General features: G+C 40.9%; 1 protein-coding gene and 1 pseudogene across 1 annotated transcript; both read right to left on the bottom strand.

The window, feature by feature from the left end:
• Positions 1–39: 39 nt before the first annotated feature.
• LOC116204211 (subtilisin-like protease SBT5.4) lies at positions 40–4,408 on the bottom strand. Its single transcript, XM_031536288.1, has 10 exons — positions 4,328–4,408; positions 3,766–3,875; positions 3,499–3,596; positions 3,220–3,387; positions 2,636–2,744; positions 1,826–2,464; positions 1,442–1,687; positions 1,204–1,318; positions 856–1,069; positions 40–751 (listed from the first exon to the last, which is right to left on the bottom strand). The coding sequence occupies exons 1-10, from the start codon at positions 4,406–4,408 to the stop codon at positions 186–188; spliced, it is 2,346 nt and encodes a 781-aa protein (XP_031392148.1). The 3' UTR covers positions 40–185.
• Positions 4,409–19,732: 15,324 nt separating this feature from the next.
• LOC116204212 lies at positions 19,733–25,988 on the bottom strand (annotated as a pseudogene).
• Between the last annotated feature and the right edge of the window lie 840 nt (positions 25,989–26,828).

A 26,828-nucleotide genomic window follows, 5' to 3' on the forward strand; every position in this document is an offset into this window, starting at 1 on the left:
AATTGATCAAACTGGCATTTCAAATCAATCTTGAACAAATTCACACAATCCCAACTGTTTAGTTCACTCGAGTAAAGCGACAGTTATAAAATCCCAAATAACATTACCAGCTATAGACTAAGCAAATACAGTGAACTGCAAATGAGAAACCTAAACTATCTACCTTAGATCCCTGATGACATCTTCTAGTTGGGAAAACCAACTACTATGGGGCTCCGCACGAAATGCTTCCCGTCCGTCCAAGTTAGCCCTCCGAATGCGTACTCCTCTGTTGTGACATTCACCTTATGAACGGCCCTCGGGATCCTGCGATGTGCTCGGAGAGCCACCCTGAACTCCTTTTCCTCACCTACTTTAACAAAAGTCAGACGGGTCGGTTCAACAGACACGGACACCCCCAATGGATGGTGGACTACAGCCTTATAAGTTCCGGGGGAACCCACATTCTTCACCCTGCGGTAGAGCGATGCCTTGCCCGAGAAGTTTGGAACTGAGAATGACGGGTAGTTGACATCAAACAGGCTGAGTGAATCAGGGCACTTGTGGGGCTCGTCTGTGAATTGCTGGATCATTGTCTGGTTGTAGCCCAGTGCGCAGAGGAAGTCGAGGTAGTCCTCGCTGGACATGTCATAGACCAAGCCTGGGTCCACGGCGCGATTTGGTCGCAAGTGACCTGCCCCATAGCTGAAGGGTGTTGCCTTGACAAAGGACCCGTCGAGCATTGGCTTCATGGTGTTGTCCCTTGTCCTAGCTGGTTCACAAGTTTCCGGAAAATAATACCATATGTCAATATGAAAATATTGGAGTACTGCATTTATGATTTAACGCCACGAACTGTTCCACTGCAGTTTATACCTGAGGTCATAATGGCGGATTTAATTGCAGCGGGGCTCCAGTCTGGGTGCAATGTCTTCAGAAGCCCGACAACTCCAGAGACATGAGGACAGGACATGGACGTGCCCGAGTCAACATTGAACTTCACTTTACGGTCATCAAAGGGCAAGCCCGTCGGGCTTGTGGCTTCGCTGTAAGAGGCTATGATGTTTACTCCTGGAGCAGTAATATCAGGCTGGCACAAGCAGTCGACGTGAGTTAATTTGGGAACCGGAGGACTAGAATAATTGCTGATAGGTATATCATTATCCTATATAAAGCATGCATATACAAAAGTATGAGAAACTTGATTTCAATTTATATGAGAACCTTGAGGATCTCTGGAGTGATGGTGTTGGGACCCTTAGAGGAAAAGGACGCCATGAACGGGGCTGGCTTCGTGCCTACTACTGCTCTTGGAGCGGTAATGAATCCGCGTGGATCTCTGTTCAGAAAGACCATAATACGGAGAATATGTAATCTATATTCTGGAGGACGGTTACCTTGGAGTACGAGAATTTGAACAGATAACCTGCCAATATTGGCCCAGAGAGGAAGGAGAACATACTTTGTGGTGTTTACGTAGGCAAAGAGGGCAGTGCCATCTTCATAGTTGATATGTGTTGCAGGAAGGACATGAGGATCGGCGATAAGATCATTCCCAAGCTCCTTGTTGTTGCAGAGGATCATCCCGGCAGCACCAGCTAGAGCTGCTGCCCGGCCCTTCTCCACTCTGGCGTTCTGGCCCCTCAGGCACACCACAATGTTGCCCGTTGCCTTCTCGGGATCCAAGTTTCCTGGCTTACACAACATTCTGCAAAACAAGTAAATTAGTAGCCACGCGGTGCTTTATATGAACCAAAACAATGACTTAAAACTGTAGGATGCAATAAATGACCGGAGAGACATATTTTTCTTTAATAATGAATAGATTCCGATAATGAGGTCTTACGCATCAAGAGCAGAAGCATTAGCTGCTTGAGCCTGCGCTCCGGTGATGAGGGGATAAAACCTATCTTCAGGTAACGGCATGGAGAGGCTCAGCCCTTTGAACTGCTCACCATGGGCGCCTTTCTTGATCTTTACATCGGCCTGGAACTCACGATCCAGCGTGCTAGCACCCACGGTGATTATCCAAGGGGAGACATTCGTGACTGTGCCAGCATCTGGTCCTGAGTTGCCCGCTGAGCAGACAACGACGATCCCATTCTTCACAGCATGGAATGTCCCGATTGAGATACCGTCCTTGAAGTAGTCAATGGGGTCCCCACCTATAGAGACTGAGAGCACATCCACCCCGTCATGGATTGCCTCGTCAAAGGCTTCAAGCATGTCCGCATCGAAGCACTCTCCGTTCTTGGCAGGCGGCCAGCAGACCTTGTAGGATGCGACACGGGCACGTGGGGACCCGCCTTTGACTGTTCCTCTGCCCAATCCAAACACTTTCGCCCCAGAGACAAAGTTGCCTGCGGCGGTTGACAGGGTGTGAGTCCCATGTCCATTGTAGTCCCGTGGGGTCTTCATTGACGGGTCAATCGGCCCCGCATACTGCTCGTAGCCTTTGGAATAGTATTTTGCCCCAATGAGCTTCCTGTACAAGGGTGCAAATTAAGGTAAGATTATATTGTAACTTATGTGAGTACAGTATCCTCGCTCTCAGCGTGAGACCAAGAGATTTGGGTTCGATTCTCACCAGTGAGAATCAAAAGAAAAATTTGTCAAAGAGGGGAAGGAAACTAAAGGAAAAGGAAGATCGCATGACCTGTTGCAGACAACTCCAGAGGCAGTGTTATTCTCACAAGATCCTCTCCACCTTGACGGAACTGGTCCGTAGCCATAGTCATTGAAGCTCAATGATTCAGGCCAAACACCTAAATGGAACAACCAAATCTTATTACAATGGAAGATGATCATAAAGAAACAAGAAAATTTGCTCAAGATCACAATCTAAATAAATAAAAATTTGGTAGAACTGCTTTTCTAATTTCCATTCTATCTACTATTATTGATGCTAGTTATGCATATTCTAGTTCAGGCCATGTAAGCAATAGCCCATGTTGAGGTACTTAAGGTTTGGCAAGTTAGGGACTATTTTGCACACAAAAAACTCCATAGAGCGGTCTAATCTTGAAATAAGAACATTTGTTTGTGTCAAAAGTAATCTTTCTATGTGCAAGTTAAGTTACAACTCCAGTCCATCAATCCACTTTCAACTATTTTCCGAGTAAATAAAGATTTCTATAGTTAGTCGAAAAGTTGAAACAGAAGGCAACCAAACAATAGTTAGAAAAAGATAATATATAAACAAAAAATGCATTAGATGAGAAATTGAGTAGAGAGACGAACCAGTATCAAGGTTAGCAACGATGGTGTCTTCACCAAATCTGCCCATATCCCATGCAGAATTTGGTATTATTTCGCCTTTACCATCCTCAAACAACATGAAGTTCCATGAATGGGTTGTGTGCAACTTCCTTCCTTGGTTCGGAAACACCGAAATGGCACTGGGATGCTCTGCATCGGTTCAGACCATTGATTAAATATGCAAAAAAAGGAATTCTTCAATGACTGGTAAAAAGAGGACTGGAAAGCAATCTCAGTAGTGTTCAATGCAAACATTCGTACTTGCAATTTCAGCTGCTTCTTCTTCCTCCAAGTTGGCTGCAAAGCCATTGATGTGCCTCTTGTATGAGTAAAATATTGCTTTTTCGGCCTTCTCTTGACTGCATCACAGAAAGCAAATGAACAATATATATTAAAAAAAAGGGGTCAGCAATGCGAGGACATCCAGCCTGATAGGATAGCAGCCCAGGTGGTCGAGGGTGGAACTCGCTCGGTAAAAATCCAAGTTCGAGAAAGTAACTCTTACTACGATTAATTAATTGAAACTACCTTCCAAGAAATGAACCAAGGAATTCATGGTGAGATTGGGTCGCCCTCTCGAGCACTTCAGGAGAAGCATCACGGCCATGGGAATGGGATCCCATGTACACTATATATGACTTCACCACACACACAAACCAAAACAAACTTCTTGTCAAAAACTTTGGTATTGGAAAAAAATTATATAATTAATATATATATATATATATATATATATTTGCAACAGATGAGAAGTCTCATCTCCTAGAGAGGTTCGAGAATCGATATCAGAATACACATTCATATAAAGAATGTATTCTTATTAGCTTGAGCAGATTGCACATGCTAGCACGTAATGTATCAATTTTCAAGTTATTTTTCCTCTATTGACATGTTAAAATAAAGCTGGTGTGCGTTTCGCATGCAATTTCCAACATAATTTTGCATTCATTTTGCTGAAGCATCCAATTTCAAACTACGCTTCCTTTCAGTATTTCACCAAATCTGGCCCGCTCAATATGTGCATATATGGATTGAAGCATATATATTAAGAAAGCAAGGTCAATAGACAGGGGTGCGTAATAAAAAGAACCTTCTTGGCGGCACACTCTGGGACATGATATAGAGCAAGGAAGAAAAGTAATAAGACATATTCTCTCCGTAACATAGACATCGACAGTCTTCAGACTATGTTCACGATCAATCAAACAAGAAGGAGAGGACTTCTTCACTGATCTCGCTGCTCTTGTACGTAATTCCGCAGTCAGTCAGAGGAGCATAGCATTTGTCCAGGTTGAGTTCTAATCTGACGCCAAGGTTGGCTTTTGATATAGTGCTTGGTCAGACTATAGAATCGCTGGTTCAACTAAGTGATCAGATTTTTTTTTTTTGGGTAGTCAATCACGACCCAAATCATTTAAGTTTGTTTTTTGGGTGCATTAAGTTGTTATTAATATAGAATCTTGTGGAAGATTTTCGTTCCCCTTAAAGATACATTTGCTGGAAAATCTCGTTTAGTTTCTTTCAAATGAAAAATCCCAACTGAAAAAACTGCCCGTCAAACAATATTACGTTGGTCGCGATCACATAATATTTTGTTCACCATGGTATCAAAAGCCACTTGGATGATCTGTTACAAGATCTACAAGGATTTACAGCAAAAAAGAAAAGTTCCCATTGAATCGTCCGAGTCGTCTGATCTTACTTTTCTGATACTTATATGTTCAAAGTGTACAAGTTGAAAGCTCCAAAATGCTACAGTTTAATAATTCATTTAGTAAAAAGAGAGTCTAGCACAGTGGCGCACGCCCTCGCCTGTTGACCTAGAGGTCGTAGGTTCGATACCTAGTAGGATTATCTGCGAAAGGGCGTGTGGGATATAAACCCACACGTAATAGAACCCCTGAATTCGAAATTTCCGATTTCATACAGACCATTGCCTTAGCATACTAGGTGTATTCCATACCCCTAGACCCGGGCAACTCACAGGCCCTCGACCTTCGGGTCATAAACAGGTAGTGGCGACTCCTTCTTACGTGCATCCGTCGTGCGTCCCCGGGGAGGTGGACACTCTCAAGCCGCGTTGCATCAGGCGTGCGCACGAGTGCCTCGACGAGATGGAATTCGGGTGCCCACAAATAATAGAGGTTTCACGTGGCATGTGGACATGACAATAAGCGTTATCACGCTCTCAAATTTGAAATTGAAAAGTTGGTCCAACAGGGGCACCTCAAGTCCTTTGTCCAAACGGAAGGGCCCCTTCACGATCACGGGTAGTGGGACACACGCAAAGACACTTTGCAAGGAGTGATTAATTAAAGCTATTAACCTATTATCACAGTCTATTCCTTCTTACTTGATAGGAATATTAATGTCTTATGGTTGTTAACTTGTTTTGATTGATGAATTCTTATTTGGATTATGAGGCCTTTGTTATGGTTTGCTAACTCTTTATGGATAGAAAAGCAACATACTTAAACATCTCCTTCGCTGGGGCTACGCTTCTGGCAATGATCGCTGGGGGCTACGCTCCTAACAATGATTCTGCCCAATAACCAAGGCCAAACCCGATAAACAAGGGTCTCGATTGAGTCCGATAACCGAGGACTATATCTTGATAACTAAGGGATGAATAGCATCCAATAACCAAGGATGGAGCGACGTCTGATAACCAAAGGCTAAGTTCGATAACCAAAGACTATATCCCGATAACCAAGAGCCGATCAACGCTCGATAACCAAGAGTGGAGCTTCCCTTGAGAAAGTAGCAATGCTCGATAACCAAGAGTGAGGCTTTTCTTTGCGGGAGCAATAACGTTTGATAACCAAGAACGGAGTCTTCCTTCGCGGAAACGACAACATCAGATAACCAAGGGGGGATTTTCTTTTCACAAGATTGAACAAGCGATACAAAGTCTACCTTCACGCTAAGACGTCGCTCACGACGCGATAGCGACAATCATGAACTGATCCACTCCGATGACCTCTACAGCTCATGGGAGTAGGGGACTATGTTAGGGACCAGAAAATCAACCCTATTTTTAGGTTCAGGTCCATCTCGATCTTTTCCATTTTGGTAATATCTTTCTACTCATGAAATCCATATATATTCTATGTTATCTAACAATATTCTATTGATATCTCCGTGGGATATTATATTATCTCTAATTATATATTTGGTGTATAAGTCTATATGTTATCAGTAATCAAATATATTGTGTAGATTGCAATATCCGATATCGATATCTATTTAATATCGGTAGTTGGTAGTTGATAGCCCCGCATTAATGTTGATGGGTGGCTTTGTACTCTATAGAAGGGGGCCTTCCCCTCATTTGCAATACACACGAGAAGTTATACAAATCCAAAGCTTCTCTCTCCAGTTTCTCTTTAAAGGTGCAAGGTTGACTTAAAATACGATCCTAAGGCCGCACGGCCAAGGGAGCACTAGATAGAATCTGCACGCCCGTGACAAGTGGCATCAGAGCTGGCCCTGGTAGAAGGAATCCATGGCGACGCAACGCCAAGCATCGGGACGCTTCAGCTCAGGCAGGGAAGTGCTTTCTTGCGGGAGGAAAGCATGGAGACTCCAAGCTTGGGAGTCGAGAGCCACTGGTCTTCATTCAGTAAGAAAGCTGGTCGTGGCGTTGCACTAGGACGGTCTAATCGGTTGACAAGCTGGGGAAGACATATCGAATAACACTCGACAAAGGCTTGCACAATCAAGGAGACTGATGTGTCCCCATGTCCTTGTTCGTGGGGGATTTTGCGTAGTGGACGCAAAGTTGTTGAGAGACTGACACTATGTGGGTGTGGTGTGGGGTGAAGGCGACATCGAAGCGTTGGGACTGCTGTGTGGACAAGGCCATAACGAGGATTTTTGCGGATTGGGTGGGGGAGAATGTCATGAGCTGGCATTATGTTCCCTTCCCAAGTGCGATAGTAAGGTTCTAATAATTGTGTACTGGTTATCTTCATTGTACGTGTGTTAATATAAGCTGCTATATTACAGGTACGTACTCCGAGTATTATGCTCTTTATCGTGGAATATCTGTGTTAGCTTGTAAACCCTAGGGAGAGCCGGGCTTGGGGAGCCTCGGTACAAGGTTGTCTGGGCGTCCGCACGAGCATCAAAATCTGTGCCTGTGACATATGCTTAAAGTCTAAGTTAAATTCTCTCTATTTTCTCATACACTCTCTCATTTAAGCATCGGAGACGGAGATCAAGACTCCCCTCGATCCTCCCCTTTAGTAGGTTGTTTGTGGGTGTTCGTGGAAGCTCAAGACTCGTAGCTTGCACGTGATCAAAACTCAATATTTCACAACCCCAACAAATATCATAAAATTTAATTTTTGAATTTTATAACTAATCTTCTTTGTTCCTCTGCAACTAATCAACAATTACAAACTCTTTATTAGACTTTGCAATTCAACAGGATAAAAGTGTTTGTAATTAAACAATGAGACTAAGAGACTACATTATATCAGAATGCAAAAATATGAAATGCATAATGCGATATATATATATATATAATTCCAGAATGCTCTCATGATAAGAGTACTATTTTAGACATGCGTCCAGTTGATATTCATGATTTTAAATTGAAAGGGAAGAGTCAATTATTAAATGGAATAACTGTACTTAAAAAAAATTTAATGAAATAATTATCTCAATCAGGGATATTGTCTCTAATATGCAAGGTTTACTGAGTGGATAAAAAAAAATTGCGTATGAAAAAGAAAATTAGAGGAGTCTATGACACATTAGTTATGTACTAAATTGGGAGGAGTCAGGAATGGTGCAAATATCCAAAAGAAATTTCTTTAAATATCCACAGGAGGTGTTCACTGCAGACTCTCCAATTTCGGAATTGCATATTTGTAAGCGCCGATTATTTCGGTCTCTCTAACCTGAATGAATCGAACGAAGATAAAAGTCAGGGACAATTAGACAACTTCTTGTTGAACAATAATTCAGCATATGGCAAGAGAAAGTTGATCAACTGAAACTTCATACACATTACTTTCATGTTACAACCCAGTCATCGCAAAGGAATACCCTTCACGGCATCCCTTCACCATATAATTCCAGTTCCTTTTAACCACTGATAACACTGCTCGCCAAAGAACGGAATGGTTACTCCCCAATTTCCATTTAAAATCTCACATCCTTTAATCCACAAACCAAAGATAATGGAAATGAAGATAAGATAAGATCCTCTGGAAAGTATCGTCAAACTGTGAGAAAGATTTTAGCAAGATATAATTAGATGATCTAAATTTTCGTTTCAGTAGACTTGTCAAATGATATATTTTTTGAAAATGATATTTTTCATAGAAAAATCATGTGTATATCCATTAACAAACAAATGAGCCGTTGAATGAAATTTATATTTTTTTAATTAAAAGAATTATGTTGTTTTGATTTAAAATAAATGACCCTAAAAACCAATGCTCAGACGCAATCAGATGTGAGGAAATCTCAGCCCTTCCTAAAAATTGACAAAATTTTATTCACCAACAAACAGAATAAGAAAATTATAATCCAAGCAATTCACGGAAATAACGCGATAGAAAGAACCCAAATTACAGCAAGAAATTGAGAAGCTTAATTGCGAAGGAATTAAGGCACCAACTGATTCCAGCAAACAGAAAATATGATTTTACAGAGAACAAATTGATCATAGTGGAGGTGAAAAGTTGGATTAACGGGCATCAATTGAAAAATTTACTGTGAAAAGGCACCAATAACAAGATGATATATTTATTTAGTGATTTTTTTCAAATAAGAGGACAAGGACGGGTAGTGTAAGTGTGAAAACTCAGGAGTGGAAGCCCTACGTGTGAAAAGACACGAAATAGCTCCACATTTTTCATATAGAAGTAATAGGTAAATAAATAGATAGATAGATGCACAAGAATGAGAGGGGCAAAGAAAGGGCAGGTGGAGAAAGATGTCGCGTCTTCACTAAGAGTCTGGAAGGTGGAGGGTAGAGTTGCCAAGAAGGGAGATCGGGGGCTGGGAATTAGACAGAGAGAAGGCGAGGAAGGAGGCGAAGGTGGCTCGCTGAGTTGCCAGAGGGAAAGCGATACGGTTGAGATAGTTTCACAATTGGTGTAAAATCTTTTATAGATATGTAACCCTTCAGTACAAAAATTCAAAAATTGTAATAATTAAGTGCAGAAAATTTTAAACTGTAACAATCTTACACAAACCTTCAATTTCGACTAACAACATCAATAAGTTACTAACATGGCACCTTCATGAAAGTTGAAGGGTCAGGTTTTTTGACTTAACTCCTTCGTAGTGATTGGCGTGACACTTTTGATATTAAAAGTAAATAAAAAATAAAAACAGATTTAAAAATATTAAAAATTAAATTAAAAAATTAAAATGATTTTAAAATAGATATTAACAATTTAAATGAGATAAATAAAAATAAACACAAAAAATAAAATATAATAAATTAAGAAAAGTAAAAATAAAAATATTTTAAATAAATAAAATTTAAATCTTAAATCGATTTAAAATATCAAAATGAACTAAAATAAAATAAAAACAAAAAAATTTAAAAAATAAAAAGAAGACAATTATGATTGGAGAAGGGGGTGACGATGTCCCCGCTAACCACCTTTCGGCTTGGGGGTGGGGTGGAGGAGTTGTTGGTGGTGATCTCTGGGGGTGCTTGACCCCAAGGAACGACAACGGGCCAGGTTAGGGCCGATATTTCAATGCTCATACTGGACTTGTGCTTTTGGACCTCAGGCCTGGCCTGGCTTGTGCCTGTGCCTCAAATACCCGTGCCTTGCCCTGTGCATAGTGGGCTCAGCTTGGCCCAGCCCAACCTGTTCAGCAGGGCAGGCAACACATGAAAAAAAAAAGTTTTGATGTCGAACGAAATGAACATCAACGGAGAACAAAGAAACAAAGAATCGAGGCTGAGCCTGTGATAACAAAAAAATCGATCAAGAGACCGAGAAAGAGGGCAAGGGTGACAATAGAGGCTCAAAACAGTTGATCAAATCAAACCCTAAAATCGCCGGAGCATTAGAGGTTCGAAACAACCAATCGAACCCTTATATAACAGGATGAGCAGGAGCATGAGGTGGTGAGCCGCGAAAGGTCGACAAGCCGAGCACGAGTGGGAATGGGCAGGAACAAAGACGTACAAGGTGAGGAAAGACAAAGATGAACACGAGCCGCAAGAGCAGGAGCGTGAGGCCGCGAAAGGAAAAAAATGTAAGAGAAACAAAAAAAAAAGAAAAAAAAGAAAGGAAAGAAATGGAAAGAGATTTGCAGATTTCAAAGAAAAAGAAAGAAAAAAGAAAGAGATTTGGAAGTGGAAAAGAAAGTAAAAAGATGGACATTACATATTGGGCTTTCAGGGAAATATAATAATAATAATACCGTATTACTTATACTTTTTAAAATTAAAATTATATTATATAACAATGCAGGTCGCGCTAGGTCTCAAGAAATACCCAGGCCCTACCTAACTTGTGTACATGTATATCTCTTCTCATGCCCATGCTTGGCCTGTTTTAGTGCAGGCCAGATAACACCCGCCCCAAACAGGGCAGGTTAGGCTGGGTACCCGCACAGGTTAGGTAAATTGCCATCCCTACCCATACCTTGATTTGCAGGATCTCCACTTTCCATCGAGAGGGGTGGTGGCTGAGGGGACGCCTCTGCCCCTTTTTGGTTATTTGTTCGTTCTCTCTTTATTTTTCATTTTTTATTTTATTATTGAGCCTTTTTATTTTTAGGGTGACAATTCGGTTTAATTTTCTCTCACTTTTCTTTCCTTTTGCTACGGTCGCCCACCTCGGGATTCGATCGCACCTCTCAACCTATAGGGGATGAGCTATTCTTTTGCCACGACTGCCCACCTTGGGATTTTCGATCGTGCCTCTCTTTTGTCCTAACTTTTTCCTAAGCCGCCCCATGGGGGTTTTCAACCTAGTGGACTCAATTCTTTTGTCTCCCAGGTTTGCAGGGAAGAAGAGTCTAGAGAATTCGGCTCCCGAGTTTGCTCTATTTTACATTGTGTCTCCATTGAGGAGTCGCGATTATTGCCTATTTGAGTCAAAAATTTTTTTTTTTCGAAATCAAGGTCTGTTCGTGACCCTTGGATTTGCTTTTCCCGACTTTACGTTGCTGTAGGTGCTTTGATTCGCGTTGTCTCATGGAGACTTGATGTGTCCTTGGCCCGGTCTCGTCAGTGGGGTCCGGGTTTTAGAACATGTCTTGTGCATTCAGAAGTCGAATCGAGTGTCTCTTCTCCCTTGCAAACTTTACATATGTTTTTCCCCTATTTTTTAAGTAAAAGAAAAGTATAAAGTTTTGCCCTAAGGAAGGGGAGACTGAGGTGGCCCTAGAATGAATATTGGATGGGGATGCCCAAGTTTTTATAGTTGACGTGGTCCGTGGCGGACGCCTTGTGCGATCGCCGTTCCCGAATGTGTCTTGTTGCCCCCGTGGAGGGTGTCCCTTGGAGGATAGACGCTCTTGAAGCCGAATGTGTCCTGCCCCGTGGCTTGTTGTTACATGTTGTCGGTGGTGGGCCTTTGCAGTGGTGAAGGCCCGACTTTCCCCGAGGTGTTGCTCGATCTTGATGGAGACGTTTGCGTTGATGTTGAATTGTTTTTCTCAATCGTCTCCGTCTTCGGCTTCGTGGGGGGTACCTTCTCATCGGGCTCTTTCCCAATCGAAGTATAGAGGGAAAGACCTGATAAGAGTTCTCGGGAAGGTGTGAACCCATGCATCGTTCTTCGCCTATGACTGGCGTGTCCCTGGGAAAGACGACAAAGAAGATGATGCATTAGGTGATTGTGTGGTGAAGTATGCGGTAAGAAATGTAGAGTGGACCCATGGGAAATCCTCTTGTTCAACGCGTGACCCATGGGGTGTCGCGCGTAGGGGACAGTCATTTTTCGGGAATCTAGTCATTACCACCCTGGAGTGGTTAGACCGTAACTGGGGGCCGTATAAGAGTACTTTCCCCGAGTGCGGGTAGGCATGCGCAGTCGTCCTAGGGAAGGCTCGAGGAGTTGGGTTCCATGAGGATAGGCAGGTCGAACAGGTTCGACAGAACCGATGGGACGTCTTTCGAGACTGTCCTCGTGCCCCTTGAAGGGTTCGCTCGTGCCGGGAGCCCATTTGGGAATGCATTAAAAAGGGTAATTTAAGAAAGGGGAACATGTTGCCCCAGTGGCCAGTTGGTCGCAACAGTGGAGGGCGGGCCGAAACCATCCTTCGGTTGGAGGTGCAACCATGCAAATGACTTTCGCGGCGGGTGGGCTGGGCCATGCTCTGTCTGTTGGAGCAGTTATTTGCGATCATTGTGGAGGAATGGTTGGGACTCGGTGTCGAAGTTCTAAGGAGCTGGACGGAGAGTGATCGTTGTCTTGATTGTGGTCGTTCAAGGTTCAAGTTGCCTTCTTGTCGGTTATTTCCTGCAATGGGAAGAGGAAAAGCAATGGGGGAACAAAAACTATTCGTAATTTGAATGCAAGTGTGTAGGGGAGCGAACTGGCCTGGTAGGCGTCGTGCATACACATTGAAGAATGTGTGAAGTGCACTGAGGGTGTGTGCATGGGTACAGAATGTGTTTGCATGACGCAGAGAAACACTCTTGGTCGCATGGGGGGGACGCGCTTGGTCGCGCGGTGGCGCTCTATTGGTTAGTTTCACCTGTAGTACTGGAATGCGGGGTAGTTGCTGTGAGAAATAATAACTAAATGGAATGCATGTGATGCGTGAATTTTGAAAAGCTAATATCGTCGTTCACATTGACTTAGAAGGTTCGAAGTACAATGCAAATTTTGTAAAATCAAATCCTAAATTGATCTACCACTACGCTTGGGGCGCTAGCGAGCGTCGCTTCGAAAAGCATCGGTTCTAGGCCGAGACCTCCTAGAGGTATCTATCATAGGATGTATGCGGACCTCCACGGGTCCTCTTCCTAGACCTCTCCAAGGTGACGCTCTTTCGAGCCAACTCTTGATTGCGTCTCTGAAGCTCAGTGCGGGTTTGATGGAGTTCTTTCAGAAGTTGTGACTAGTCGGTGAGTTCCTCATCTTTCTCAGCAGCTTATCGGCGAAGGTGATCGATCCTGCTGTTGGTGAGGTCAACCATGGTGGCTGTGCCTGAAGTAGGGGATGTCCTGGCAAGTGTGCCGGTCTTGGTTTGCGGAGGCTTAGTGGGATCCTCGTGTGCTAATGGACTTTGTTGAGGCGCGAACAAGAGGTCGAATGTAGCATCCCTTACCAAGATGAAAGAAAGACCGACTTAGGACTCGTCATTATGAATGACACCCTAATTTTGTAAAACATACGATGCATGTGTGCGAAGAAAGTAAATATCCACGGCTTAGTATAAATTATAAGGTACATCGCTCTTGAAACAGAAAAGACTCAAGTGGCACGTAGACCGACTTGATGGACTGTTCATCGAAGCCGGGTTAGAGGATGGCATGGAGGCTCGACACGATGCATGGTTTCGGTACTATAGGGACCGAGCTATCTAGGGATGGGGGCTCTCGACTCAAGGGCACGAATTCCTTGAAATCGAGTATGGTTCTTTTGGGGCCTAATCGACGGTCCAACCGTACGACGAACCGTTACTCGGAACCCCTATTTAACTTATGCTCCTATCATCGGTCGTGGGACGCGACCCATAGGTTCCTAGAGCTATCGTGATATGCAATGCAAGTGTTTAAATAAAGATGCGCAAAGTAAATAAGCGGGAAATTGCAGAAAACGGTAAATAAACAAGCAAGCAAAGTAAGCGGGGACGAACCTGAACCCTCTAAGTATTCCTAGTGGAGTCGCCAAGCTGTGCGCACCCGAATTTTAATCTCGTCGAGGCACACATGCACGCGTTTATGCAACGCGGCTTGGGAGTGTCCACCTTCCCAGGGACGCGCGATGGACACACGTGAGAGGGAGTCGCGCACTACCTGTTTACGACCCGAAGGTCGAGGGTTGGTGAGTTGCCCGGGTTTAGGGGTATGGGATACACCTAGTATGCTAAGGCAATGGTCTGTACGGAACCGAAAATTCCGAATTTGGGGGTTCTATTACGTGTGGGCATATATCCCACACGCTCTTTCGGTACTCTAACTTGTTAGGTTTGTGATTTTATTTATTACCGCATGATTTAGGGTTGCACTTGACTCACCTATTTTGACACCATAAATTCGAAGAAACACTCCGACCGTCCACTCTCCGACCAGGATTCTTACATAAATGTACAACATAAGCCCTTACATTGTTCTCTCAAATAAATAAAAATACAAATTACAATGACTGAATCCCGATCGGTTGGCGTTCGATCATTATTCCACTCGTGCTTATCGTGTGGTTTGGAAAAGACTGAAAATTAAATTAAGATGCGCACTCGGTGTATGGGGGCGTTGGACCCCGTGATTGACGGTTATGGGTGCTGGACTCGTGTAAATCGTATCCTAAAGGATCGGGCTCGATCCGCATAACAAACATGTGCAATAATGTAACAAGTAAGCACAAATAAACAAACAATGATATTTTGTTATTGTCGAATTTACGTAAGTTAACCAATTATTAATCGGGGTATCTTAGCATGCAAATCCTACCCTAAATAGACAAGCGGGATGATAGAGAGGACATGTAGCATTCGACGTTATTTTAGTAGACCTGACAAAGACAATGTCTGTAATCAAGTCTCGAATGTGTGGATTGTTTTTATATTGTTATGTATCGTGACAATATGGTTTTTACATATTAAGAGTATTTTCACCTAAAACCCGAAACCTAACCCTTTACTTGACTATTTGTCCATGTTTGATTTAAGCCGAGTTTGAGATTAATCTGTTTTTCGTATTTTTAACCCGTCATAAACACAAATTTGGGGAAATGGGAGCACGGGACTCTACTAGGATGTCGGCGGGTCAAGAACCGATAGTCATGCCCTTGACCCGAAAAATATTTGTGTGTGTGTGTGGAAAATCAAGATTACGTGGCACACATCAATCGGTTCGTGCAATTCATTTAAATGAGTCAAGTGATTTAATTTAGCCAACTTTAGTGTCCTGATTGTCCCGTATGTGGGATTCTAAGTTAATTAAAAATTTACAGAATGCTTTAGTTTATGGATTTCGAGCCGTCGGAATGGCCATTAGTGGGCTGCCCGATAAACTCTAATTTCCGACCGTCTTGGGGTTAAATCCGACTTTTAGTTGACTTTACGTGATTAAACCGATTCATGTGAAGTTTTAATCCAAGACACATTCAAACATTCTAAGCACACGAATATAGGCAAAATGATCACAATAAAATTAACTCGTCGGTTTTAAGTTCGAGTGATTAATTAAACCATTTTGATGTATCATTTGCCTTAGAAATTAGGGATTTATAAAGCGATTTATTTAAATCTAATGCATTTAACTTACGATTTATCGTCCGATCAAAACTAAACATAAAATACGGTCGCACACGATCATATATTACCACGATCATAATGCACATCTCATAAATTTCTCAAGAATCGAATTAAAAATAATTTTGAAAGAACAAGGATTGATTTGGAAATTCGGCTAGAAATTTCGGGGACTGATTTGAGAGAGCTTAAAAAGTTCCTTGGACTAATTTAGAACGTCTGAAAAATTCTGTGGCTGAATAGAAATTAAAAAGGGTCTGAGACCTGATTGAAACATATTTGAAAGTTCGGGACTGATCTGAAAAAGTGAGAAAATGTCACAGGGACTGAACTGAAACAAATGAAAAAGTTCCCTGGACTGATTTGGATAACCTAAAAATTCTGTGGCTGAACTGAGAGTGTTAAAAATGGCCTAGGATTCGATTGAAACGAATTTTAATGTTCGGGACTTATCTGAAAAAGTGGAAAATGTTCCAGGGACTAAACTGAAACAGATTGAAAAGTTTTCTGGAATGATTAAAAATTCTGAAAAATTCAGGGACTGATCGGAAAATGCTAAGAATGGCCCTGGACTTGTTTGAAACAAATTTTAAAGGTTGGAAAGTTCAAGGACTGAACTGAGACAAACTGGAAAGTTAATAAAAACGAGTTTTAAAAATTATTCCGTTCATCAACACAATCCACGAACATTCATTCCGCATTATCATCATCCAAGCAAGCATTAATGTGCAAAAATGGAGCCCTAAGCATGCCACTAAGTGAGGAATCTTACCTCTCCCGAGTTGTTATCTAGATGAACCGCGTAAACCTCGCGAAATCCTTAAAGCTTCGACAAACGGCATAGAAAAACCTATGAAGAAAAAAGAAATGGACAGCCATAGCAATGATTAGTGGGGATTGTACGTGAAAATAAACAAGAGAAAGAGAGGTACAGAGGGAAACTTAGCTCGGGACTTCATGGAGGGGCAACCAAGGAAGAACAGAGACCAACAATAGCAAGAAGGCAGACACAGCAGCAGCAGCAGTGTGGGGAAGGTTGCGGCCAGCGTTTTTCGGATGAGGCTTGAGAGGATAGGAGGCCACCGGGGTTTTTTTCGAGAGGCCCCTTAGGGTTTTTCGGATAAGTGAGAGTGAGGTGAAGGAGAGGAGCTGTGGGTTTTTTTTCAAGATGAGGGAGTTGTGGCGGCTAGGGTTTTTTTTCGAGAGTGCCTTATGGTTTTTTTGGATGTTTTGGGAGTCACCGAGCTATCGGAGCGAGAGAGAGAGAGAGCAGAGCTTAGGTTTTTTTTTTTTTTTTTTTTTTTTTTTTTTTTTTTCGTTTTTATTTGGCTGAGAGAAGAAGAAGAAAAAAGGAAAAAAGAAAAGAAAGAAAAAAGGGTGCGGCTAGGGTTTCGGTAGCTAAGGGGAATCCCGAGCTGTGAGGGAGCCGTCTAGCCCTTTTTCATTAGGGTTTCCGTGAGTTTTTTTTCGTTTTCAGCTGAGGAGAAGAAGTTAAAGGAGAGAGAGGAAGTTAGGGTTTCGAGCCACTGAGGGAGTGAGTGGCTGGGTTTCGGGCCGAATGAGCTGAGGGAGTGAGTGGTTAGGACGAGCTGTGAGCTAGAGGTGAGGGAGCGTGAGGAGATTCAGCTGGGAGAGTCGGGATGTGTGGTCCTAGAAAAAAAGAAAAGAAGAGCTCTGCCGAAGGGAAGAAGAAGGAAAGAGAATAAGAAGATGGGGGCGGGAAGGAGGGGGATGAGGGGCAACGGTCAACTCCTGACCGTTGCCTCTACAATTTTTTTATTTTTTATTTTTATTTTCAGATTTAGAAATTCAAATTTAACGCGTGTAGAAATCAAAATTATTGTCGTTACAATTGGATGTCGAAAAAATAATCCAAGACCGGCATTGTGTTCAGAAAAATTTATGGATTAACGTTATGCAATAAAAATATTTTTCGATCTTAATTTTATGAAAATTAACGCTGACACGCGCGAAATCCACTGAAGTCCTAAATAGCATTATTTTCTTGAAAAATCATAAAATTGGTGTTAAATTATGAAAATTCCCCATTTTTAGGAGTCGTGCGTGCTTGAGAGATTAGCTGAAAATATTTCCCTCCAATGGATGGCAAAAATAACAATTTTGTCCCTCTGGAGCCGGTGGACCGAAATTAGGTGCTGACAACGACATCTTGTCATGGTGACAAAAATACTAGAAAGTTTTTGAAACTGTTTCGAATTGGGTTCCGGGCGATTCCTGATTACCGTCTGGTTTGAGATGATTTATGTTGAAATTTTTTTCGACTTTTGTAGGTGTAGAGAAAGATGATTTCAAGAAAGGACAGACCAAGAAGAAGTTCGAGAGGAAAAACACCTTCGCCTACAGGATCCGTAATCACGGTACTATATCGATTTTTATTGGAGATTATTATAGTGCAAGTGCTCTCTTGTGAAGACTAAGCACCATTTGATTTTGACAAACGAAGTAGGAAGCAACAAGATTTATCATTTGCTATTTACTGCTACTATTTTTAACATGGGATTTGGTATAATACATACATATATATATATATATATATGTGTGTGTGTGTGTGTGTGTTGTTTTTTTTTAATTACTAGTATAATCTTACGATTCACGATTCTATGACTATCGACCGATTCTAGGTAGAATCACGATTCTAACAACCTTGGATATATCAAAACAAATTCATGCAACGCAGGGTAAAAGCCCTAGTCTTAATTCTTTTACATAATACTATTACTTATTAATGCGTACTATGTACTCATTTCGTTCATAAATTATTCCATTATGGCGAGACAAACCTAGCATAAATGAATTGCAGAGTTTGGTTGAAGAGTTGGACAATGATAAGTGGACTCCGCTCCACCGATCCGCACAGGAGGGCTACTCACAAATGGTTGAGCAATTGATAAACCAACGACCAAGACTGGCTATCATGCTCTAGACGAGGATTGTGCACTCCATGAATGATAGCAATCCGGAAATATTTCAAGGATTTTCTTCATCATGTTCGTTTTCTTTCCCTTTGAATGCGGCAACATGAAGCGGTTTGTCTTCATATCTTCATCATGTATAACTGCCAGTGTTAGTCGTTGGTTTAGTAATTGCTCAACCATCTGGGAGTAGCCCCTCCTGTGAAGCTCGATCAGTGGAGATGGGTCCACTTATCATCATCGAGCTCGTCAACCAAATTCAGCAATTCGTAAGTTTCTTCTCATCGGTCCTGTATCGAAAGAGAGAGAAGTTAGCTAGGAAATGAAAATGATCATTAGTACAAGAATGGAATCAATCTCTCTCATTCTCTAAAGACACATTCTGGTATTTATTAAAACGTACCCTGATTCTCAAGAGTTACGGCAGCATGGATCTATCTGCCAGGACTTCTTATCTGTTCAATTGTGAATGATCCTTAGCACATCTTCCACTAGGATTTGAACAGTCAATTTATAGGCCCTGTAGACTTGCTCATGGCGTGACATGTAGCAGGACACGAGCGGTCTCTCTTTCCCAGCTACCATTTCGTTTGGACAACAATTATTGAGTTCAGCAATATATTAGCATTAATCCTTAGCCGTTTCAATGGGGAAGAGGCTAATATCTGCTAACTTTGTTCTGGTCTTTCGGGAGTTATAAGAATGATTCTTTTTTCTTTTCTTTTCCTTATCATATATAGTTCGAGGGAAAAAAATTAGCAGATAACCAGATCACACTAAGGATAACAGACTAAAAATTCACCAATACACAATTGTAGGGCAGAAGCCCATTTCATGCATTTTAACATCCCATGGAGACTATGTGGAAGAGAATCATTTGACATTACGATTGAAACTATGATCGATATGTTGGTTTTAATGAGCACTGATCATTCGGGATGTTTAGCAGAAAGAAATAGAAGCATCTTATAGAGTCTATCTTGATCGGAGACCTCAGCTTGAGTCACCTTCTGCTTCACATCATATATAAACATGCCATCCGAACATCTCTGGGCGAAAATGGACGTCTTACATTCAATATTAGAGAAAAACAACCTATTTGCACGTTTTTAATTGAAGTCCCCTCTCATTCTTTCAGTAGACAAAGAAAGCCTCTTCACTATTAAGAACCATCTAAGGATAAGCCAAAAAGTTTAAATAAAGTAGCCTACTTTATTATTCTCCTCCTAATACTAATTACCAATCCTTCCTTTCCAATATACTATTTAGTACCTACATTGATCACATACCAACCGCAATTGGACTACTCACAGTGTGTACCCCATCATTCCACTCTATTCGTCCGAATGAATTGCCATGAACTGCGTTGGGCAGAGTTTGCAGGGTCACAGCCAACTCCTTCTCTTCGCCGACTCTGTAAAAAGTCAGAGTGGCTGGCTCAACTGAGACATAAACTCCTGGAGGGGGGCTCAATATTTATAACATAAGTACTGGGGGCGCCCACATTCTTCAACCAGTGGCGGAGAGTGACTGGGCCACGTGAAAGGTCCGGAACTGATAATAGAGGGTAGGTTGACATCGAATAAGCTGAAATAATTGGGACACCAGTAGGGCCCATTGCTGAATTTCTGTATTGCCGCCTGATCATAGCCCACAGCACAGAGGAAGTTCAGGCAATCCTTGATGTTCATATCATACACGAGCCCTGGATCAATGGCTCGGTTGGGTACCAAGTGCCCTGCCCCATAGTGGAAAGGCGTGCCTGATATTGGGAGGCCTCATCGAGGATCTGATTACCCGTTGAGTCCAATGGGGTAGCTGCTCATACATTGAGAGAAATGTGATGCGCGTATAAGTACAAGGACATATTATTCTACAAAATGCAGCTGAGAATCGATCTGAAAAAGAAAAACGGCGGATGTTCCCTATGGATGGAATTAACATTGGGACGAAAATCAATATCATTTCGATGATATATTAGTCCATCCAAGGGTTTGATAAAAACAAATGCTGAAATTGCAGTTCCTCACCTGTGGTCATTAGAGCGGATTTGATTGCAGCAGGGCTCCAGTCTGGGTGCCGTGACTTGAGAAGTGCCGCAGCTCCAGCAACATGAGGACAAGCCATAGATGTGCCTGAGTCAACATTAAACTCAACCAGACGGCTATGATGTTTACTCCCGGAGCAATAATATCAGGCTGCACAAAAAGGTTACATGGGTTAGGTTTGCTAATAAATGAATTCTTCGATCCTATCTGCTATTATTGAGAATGAGAACAAACTCATCATGATTTTGAAGCGTGCAAACCTTGAGGATCTCTGGATGTACTGTGTTGGGGCCCCGGGACGAGAAGCTTGCTAACATTGGAGCTTGGTACCCTGTCCATGCTGTTGGGTTTGTAATGTATGCGCGTGGATAACTGTTCATTATTTTATGCATTCTAAGTATACATTCGAGAAAAGGCAATTTCTGAAATGATGACACCTACCTGAGAAGCAAGAGATCTATTTATCTGATATATGAGAAGGCATCTAATTAGCTTATAAAATGTGATATGGTTTCTAACTTAGCAAGCCACTGGTACTAGTTAAAAGAAGAACAAGAGATGTGAGAAAAGCAGACCCGCAGCTGCCATAACAAAGATATTTTTGTTAATTATTGATAAAGTTAAACAGCAGCATAGCCGAGCACTCACAGAGAGTAAGAGGCATTAGATACCTTCTCGAGTTCATATAGGCAAAAACACTGGCTCCGTCCTCATAGCTGATGTGTGTCGTGGGAAGGACATGGGGTTCAGCATATACTGAATTACCAGAGTCATAATTATTGCAGAGAATCATTCCGGCAGCACCGGCTAAAGCTGCTTATTGACCCTGTTCAATTCTGTCTATCTGGCCTGTTACGCACACCAAAATCTTACCCTCCACCAACTCAAGATCTAGCGTTCCTGGCTTGCAAAAGGCGCTATCCAACATTTAAACCACAAGCAAAACGATGAGTAGTGCCTTTATTATTACGACTTCAAGAACTAAATTATACAGTAGCTTAGAGCAGATTATCGAATCCATGGGAAACTAGCATACTTTAAATAGTTTATACATGACAAGATAGTTCGACAAAACTAAAAGAGCCTTTCCCTGCATCGAACAATTTTATACTTAAAGAAGTATTATAGAGAGAGTTTGTCCAATGCCATTCTATAGCAAGAAGGGTAGTCAAACTAGAATCAAAATATGTATATCTATAAATGGATCATGTATAATAATGAGATTTTCATCTTACGAGTCATCAGGGGAAGCATAAGCGGCTCGAGCATGTGCACCAGCGATTAGGTCATAGAATTTCCTCTCTGGCAAGGGCTTGGAGAGGCTTAGCCCCTTGAAATACAAATCATCATTCCTTGTCTCTAGCTCAAGCTCTATGGACGCTTCGAATTCCCGGCCGAGTGTACCTGCTCCAACAGTAATTACCCATGGCGAGACATTCATGACTGTGCCAAGATCAGGGCCAGAGTTGCCTGCCGAGCAGGCAACAACTATCCCATTCTTCACTGCATGGAAAGCTCCGATGGAGAACGAATCTCTGAAATAGTCTACGAGGTCCTTGCCAAGCGATACACAGAGCACATCCACCCCGTCATAGATTGCCTCTTCAAAAGCTGCCAGCACATCCGCATCGTAGCATGTACCGGTCTTTAGAGGGGGCCAGCATGCCTTGTAGGAGGCCACACGGGCCCATGGGGCCCCACCCTTGGCTGTGCCTATGCCCGCTCCAAGCACACTTGCTCCAGGAACGAAGTTGCCGGTAGCGGTTGACAGGGTATGAGTTCCGTGCCCATCCTGATCACGTGGGGTCATCATCCGCGGGTCCATCGACCCATGCGTTGCCTCATAGCCTTCTTTAAAGTACTTCGCTCCAATGAGCTTCCTGCATACAGCAATGAGAAGCGAGTTTACCCCTCTAAGATCATCAAAATCATCACCATACGGCAACAAGAAGCAATAGATATATCACAATCATGGGTGCAGTATTATTTGTGGTAGCCGTCCTTATCTATTGTACTAACAATCGAAATATTGTTGAAAGAAAAAATCTCATCAAACAGACCCATTGAGATAGCTCATGAAGTTGCAAGAAACTCCATGGTAGGCACTATCTTGACAATAACCTCTCCACCTTGCCGGAACGGGTTCATAGCCATGGTCACTAAAGCTCATTGATTCGGGCCAGACACCTGCAGCAAAGCTCAGTTTGGTTACACTAAAATCACGAGAAAACTGCAATATGGCTTAGTACATCACACCAAAAGAAATAAGAGAAATTAAAAGGTTTCAGGCTCGATACTCATTATAATCACCGTGTCCATTTATTAGATATTAGGATTTCTATTTCTTTATACCAGGCTCATGGACCTCCCTTGTAATGGACCTCCCTTGTAATTAAAAAGAAATAAGAAATAAGAGAAATTACATTGGAAACACTAAATGGTGTGTTTGGTTTTAGAGTTAAGTAGAGTTAAGTTTTAATTTTAATTAGATTGTAATAATTGTGTTGTTGAATTATGAGAAAAAGTGTTAAAAAGTAATGAATAGTTGAAAAAAAGTAATGATTGTATTATTGAATTGTGAAAAAGGTAATGGATAGTTGAGAGAATTTAGTATTAAAAATTGAATTGAATGGTTAAAAAAATTGAAAAAAAATGGAAAAGTAATAATTGTATTGTTGATTTTTGTTGTATAGTGACTAGAGTTAAAGTTAAAATTAAAATTTTAAAAACTTGATTGCAAAACCAAACGGGCCATAATTTTGGCCTGCCATGTTCGCATAACATCAAGGAATGTATGGGCATTTTTATATTGAAAAACAAAGAGAAAAATCAAAATGATCTTTTTAGATCACTCTTAATTAAAGCCGCATAACCATCGTGTATGAGATTCCCACTTTACAGTACCAAAATGTTTAGGACAAATTGAGAAAGTTGGAAATTTAAGGAATTTAGTTTGAAATAGCCAAGTTGAATGTATAAAATAATTTAAAATGTCTATTTCATTGTATTAGACTCATGGGCTTCTATTGTAATAAAAAAAAAATCATGAAATGGCCTAGACAATTTATTGGCTGCTTAGAATTTGCCCTATGTATGAACTATATTTTCACAATTCGTTTCGTTAGAAAATCGGGTAAAGAAAGTTGAGTAACGATTAGCAAAGTTTTTGACACTTGAGAGAAAAAATTGAGAACAAAAACAAAGCAGCAGGTCGAAATTACTTTAAAAAAAATTCAAACTGGGAAGGTAGAGAAGCAAACCATTGTCAATGTTAGCGATGATGATGTCTGCTCCCAAATTCCCCAAATTCCATGCAGAATTAGAACTAATCTGCCCATTTTTGTTCTCTAATCCCATGAAGCTCCATGAATCGGTCGTGTGCAGCTCCCTCGCTTCGTTTGGAAACACCGAAATAACATCGGGGTGATCTGTGCATGCATAAGTTTGAGCATTAGCTAATTAAATATCATGAAATTACAATAAGAAAAAGGCTTGGGGGAGCAGAAGCAGGTTAAATAAATAAACTTAAGGACAGAAAGATAATCGACCAAACAAAACAATAAATCAGTTGGACAACCTTCTGTCGATGTCGTTGTTGGTATATATCTGAATCAAAACATTCTAGGTCACACATTCTGATCACCCATTGAATGAGGAAGAAGTACATAGTGTCGAATCAAATGTTAAGTATGTCAAAACATCCTAGGTTTCGGAGGAATATGATAGAATTATTATTATCAACATCATTTTAATAAATTGATCTAAGAAAGATTGGAAACATTTGGTAGTATGCAGTGAGATCTATTACTTGCAATTTCAGCAGCTTCTTCCTCCTCCAAGTGGGCTGCAAAGCCATTGATATGCTTATTGTATGAGTAAAAATTGCTTCCTTTGCCTTCTTATGGCTGCATTAAAGAGTTCACCCAAAAAAAAAAGGGGACTGCATTAAATTATGGAAAAAGAAAAAAGAAAACCACTTCAGGCTATATATATGAATATAAATCGTATAAATATATATATGTATACATACATGTATGCTATCTGGGTTATCTGCACAGGCCGTCTAAGTAATACCAAACAAATTATCTCTTGCTCTGCCAATGTTTTCTTTCAAATTAATGAATGACTTTACCAAACAATGCGAAGAAAAAAAGAGCTCGACCAATTTTTACTATGAGAAACCACTAAAACAACGACTTGCAGCAACTCAGTGGACTTGCACTGGTGACTATAAAAAATTTATATGATGATCGGCATATATATATATATATATGACAAAATAAAGGAATTATTATTATGATCACCATCATCATTAATTTTATTAAAAATAATGAAAAACAGGTCCATCTCAAGGAGAGGACGCCACCTGTCCTTTTTTGCCCTTTCATTGCGAACTTTCTATACCCCTCATTTAACTTTACCTCTACACAATTAACTAGAATAGGTCAAATCATGCAACAAATAGAGCATGCTACCGCTTTAATACTCACATGCATTTTTTTTTATAATATATTACGCGTCACTTTTATTTATATAAAATTAGAAGAAAAATAATGATAAAGTTAATGTTATTGGGGTGTGATAATATTTCTCCATTATAATGTCTCTAATCAATACATTAAATTTTGCCTCAAAGTGGCTATTATTGATTCAAATGCACGATATCATAGGCTATTCACGAGTGCACCCAAATTTATCCTGTAACAAAGTGCGGGCTATTTCCCTAGTATATATAAATCAAAAGTACCTTCCAAGAAATGAACCAAGGAATTCATGGTGAGACTGGGTCGCCCTCTCGAACATTTCAGGGGAAGCATCACGGCCATGGGGATGTGATCCCATGTACACGATATATGACTTCAACCACATACACAAACCAGGATAACTTCTCGCCAAAAACTTTAGTATTAGCATATACATGCAAATCAATTAGAAATCTCCTCTCCATTAAAATGTTCAAGACTAGATATGTTCTTGTTTATTTTTTATTCATTCACGTGTACGTAAGCTGGATTGCGTTTCACATACGATTTCCAAATGCATCCATTTGGCAGAAGCATTATGCTTCCATTGATTGGATCCGAGAGATCAAACTAAAGTAGTCTCTGGAAAAAGCTAAATTTTCATAAAGTTTTTTTTTTGGCCTCCAGCAAGAACCATTTCTACCAAAAGGATCTTCTATTCAAATCCATGATAGCTAGCCAAATATATAACTACGAGGCATATTAAGAAGCAAAGTACCTTGACAGGGATACGTAAAGCAAACCTTTTTGGCTGCAAATGCTGGGACATGAAATAAAGCAAGGAAGAGGAAGACAATGGAAGCAAGACGACATTCTCTCCTCAATAAAGACATCTGCGGTCTACTAGTCATATTCATGACGATGGATCAAGAAGAAACAGTCCCTGGAGTGCTTCTTTGTTATCGGTCTGTGGCGCATTTGTCCACATTGAGTTCTAATTAATGTGAAGCCTTGGCATTTGATAGTATTGGTAAGATTCTAGAATGGATTCAACTAACTGATCAGATTTAAAAGAAATAACCTTTTGAAAGTGTAGGATTGTTTTTCTTCCGTAGTCAATCACATCTTCTTTCTTTTTTCTTTTTTTTTTCTTTATCATTCAAGCTTGATTTGTTGGCTTAAGTTGTTGGATATAGAATTTTGTTGAAGATTTCGTTCCCCTAAAAGATAGGTTTTGCTGAAGATTATCTCCTAGTTTTCCTTTAAACGAAAATCCCCAACTGAAAACAACTCCCTCTAGTAATATTGGCTGCATCTCGCCAATCATATAACTCATGGGTATCAAGGCCACTTGAGTTAGTTACATTAGAGTTTCCACTAAGGTTAATCCAATTAACTGCCTATTATTTCGACACATGCATAGTTAGAGGGCCTTCTATATTACCATATTCTCTCGTCCAATTAGAGTCTTTCATGAGTTTCCCCGAGTTTCCCCTTAGCTCATAATCAAATATCCATTCACATCCACTGTATTAACAAATATGTGATAAATTCATTATGATACAAAAGAACAAAATGAAAAATTATTTTTAAATTTTATCCTATCAATATTTAATATTATTTATTACCAAAAATAGACGCAGGTCTAGCGACTAGTTATTTTGTTATGATAGATTTGTTCCTGATCATTCTCTCCACTCAACTGTGTATGTTTACGCAGAATTTCATTTATT

Source organism: Punica granatum, chromosome 4 (assembly GCF_007655135.1).
Source record: "Punica granatum isolate Tunisia-2019 chromosome 4, ASM765513v2, whole genome shotgun sequence".
In the NCBI taxonomy this organism is placed as follows: domain Eukaryota; kingdom Viridiplantae; phylum Streptophyta; class Magnoliopsida; order Myrtales; family Lythraceae; genus Punica; species Punica granatum.

Coding starts and splice junctions, on each gene's coding strand:
- LOC116204211 (XM_031536288.1), bottom strand. CDS start 4,408: ATGTCTATGTTACGGAGAGAATATGTCTTATTACTTTTCTTCCTTGCT. Junction 3,597..3,765: donor CTTGGTTCATTTCTTGGAAG/GTAGTTTCAATT, acceptor TCTGTGATGCAG/TCAAGAGAAGGCCGAAAAAG. Junction 2,745..3,219: donor CGTTGCTAACCTTGATACTG/GTTCGTCTCTCT, acceptor TGTTCCATTTAG/GTGTTTGGCCTGAATCATTG.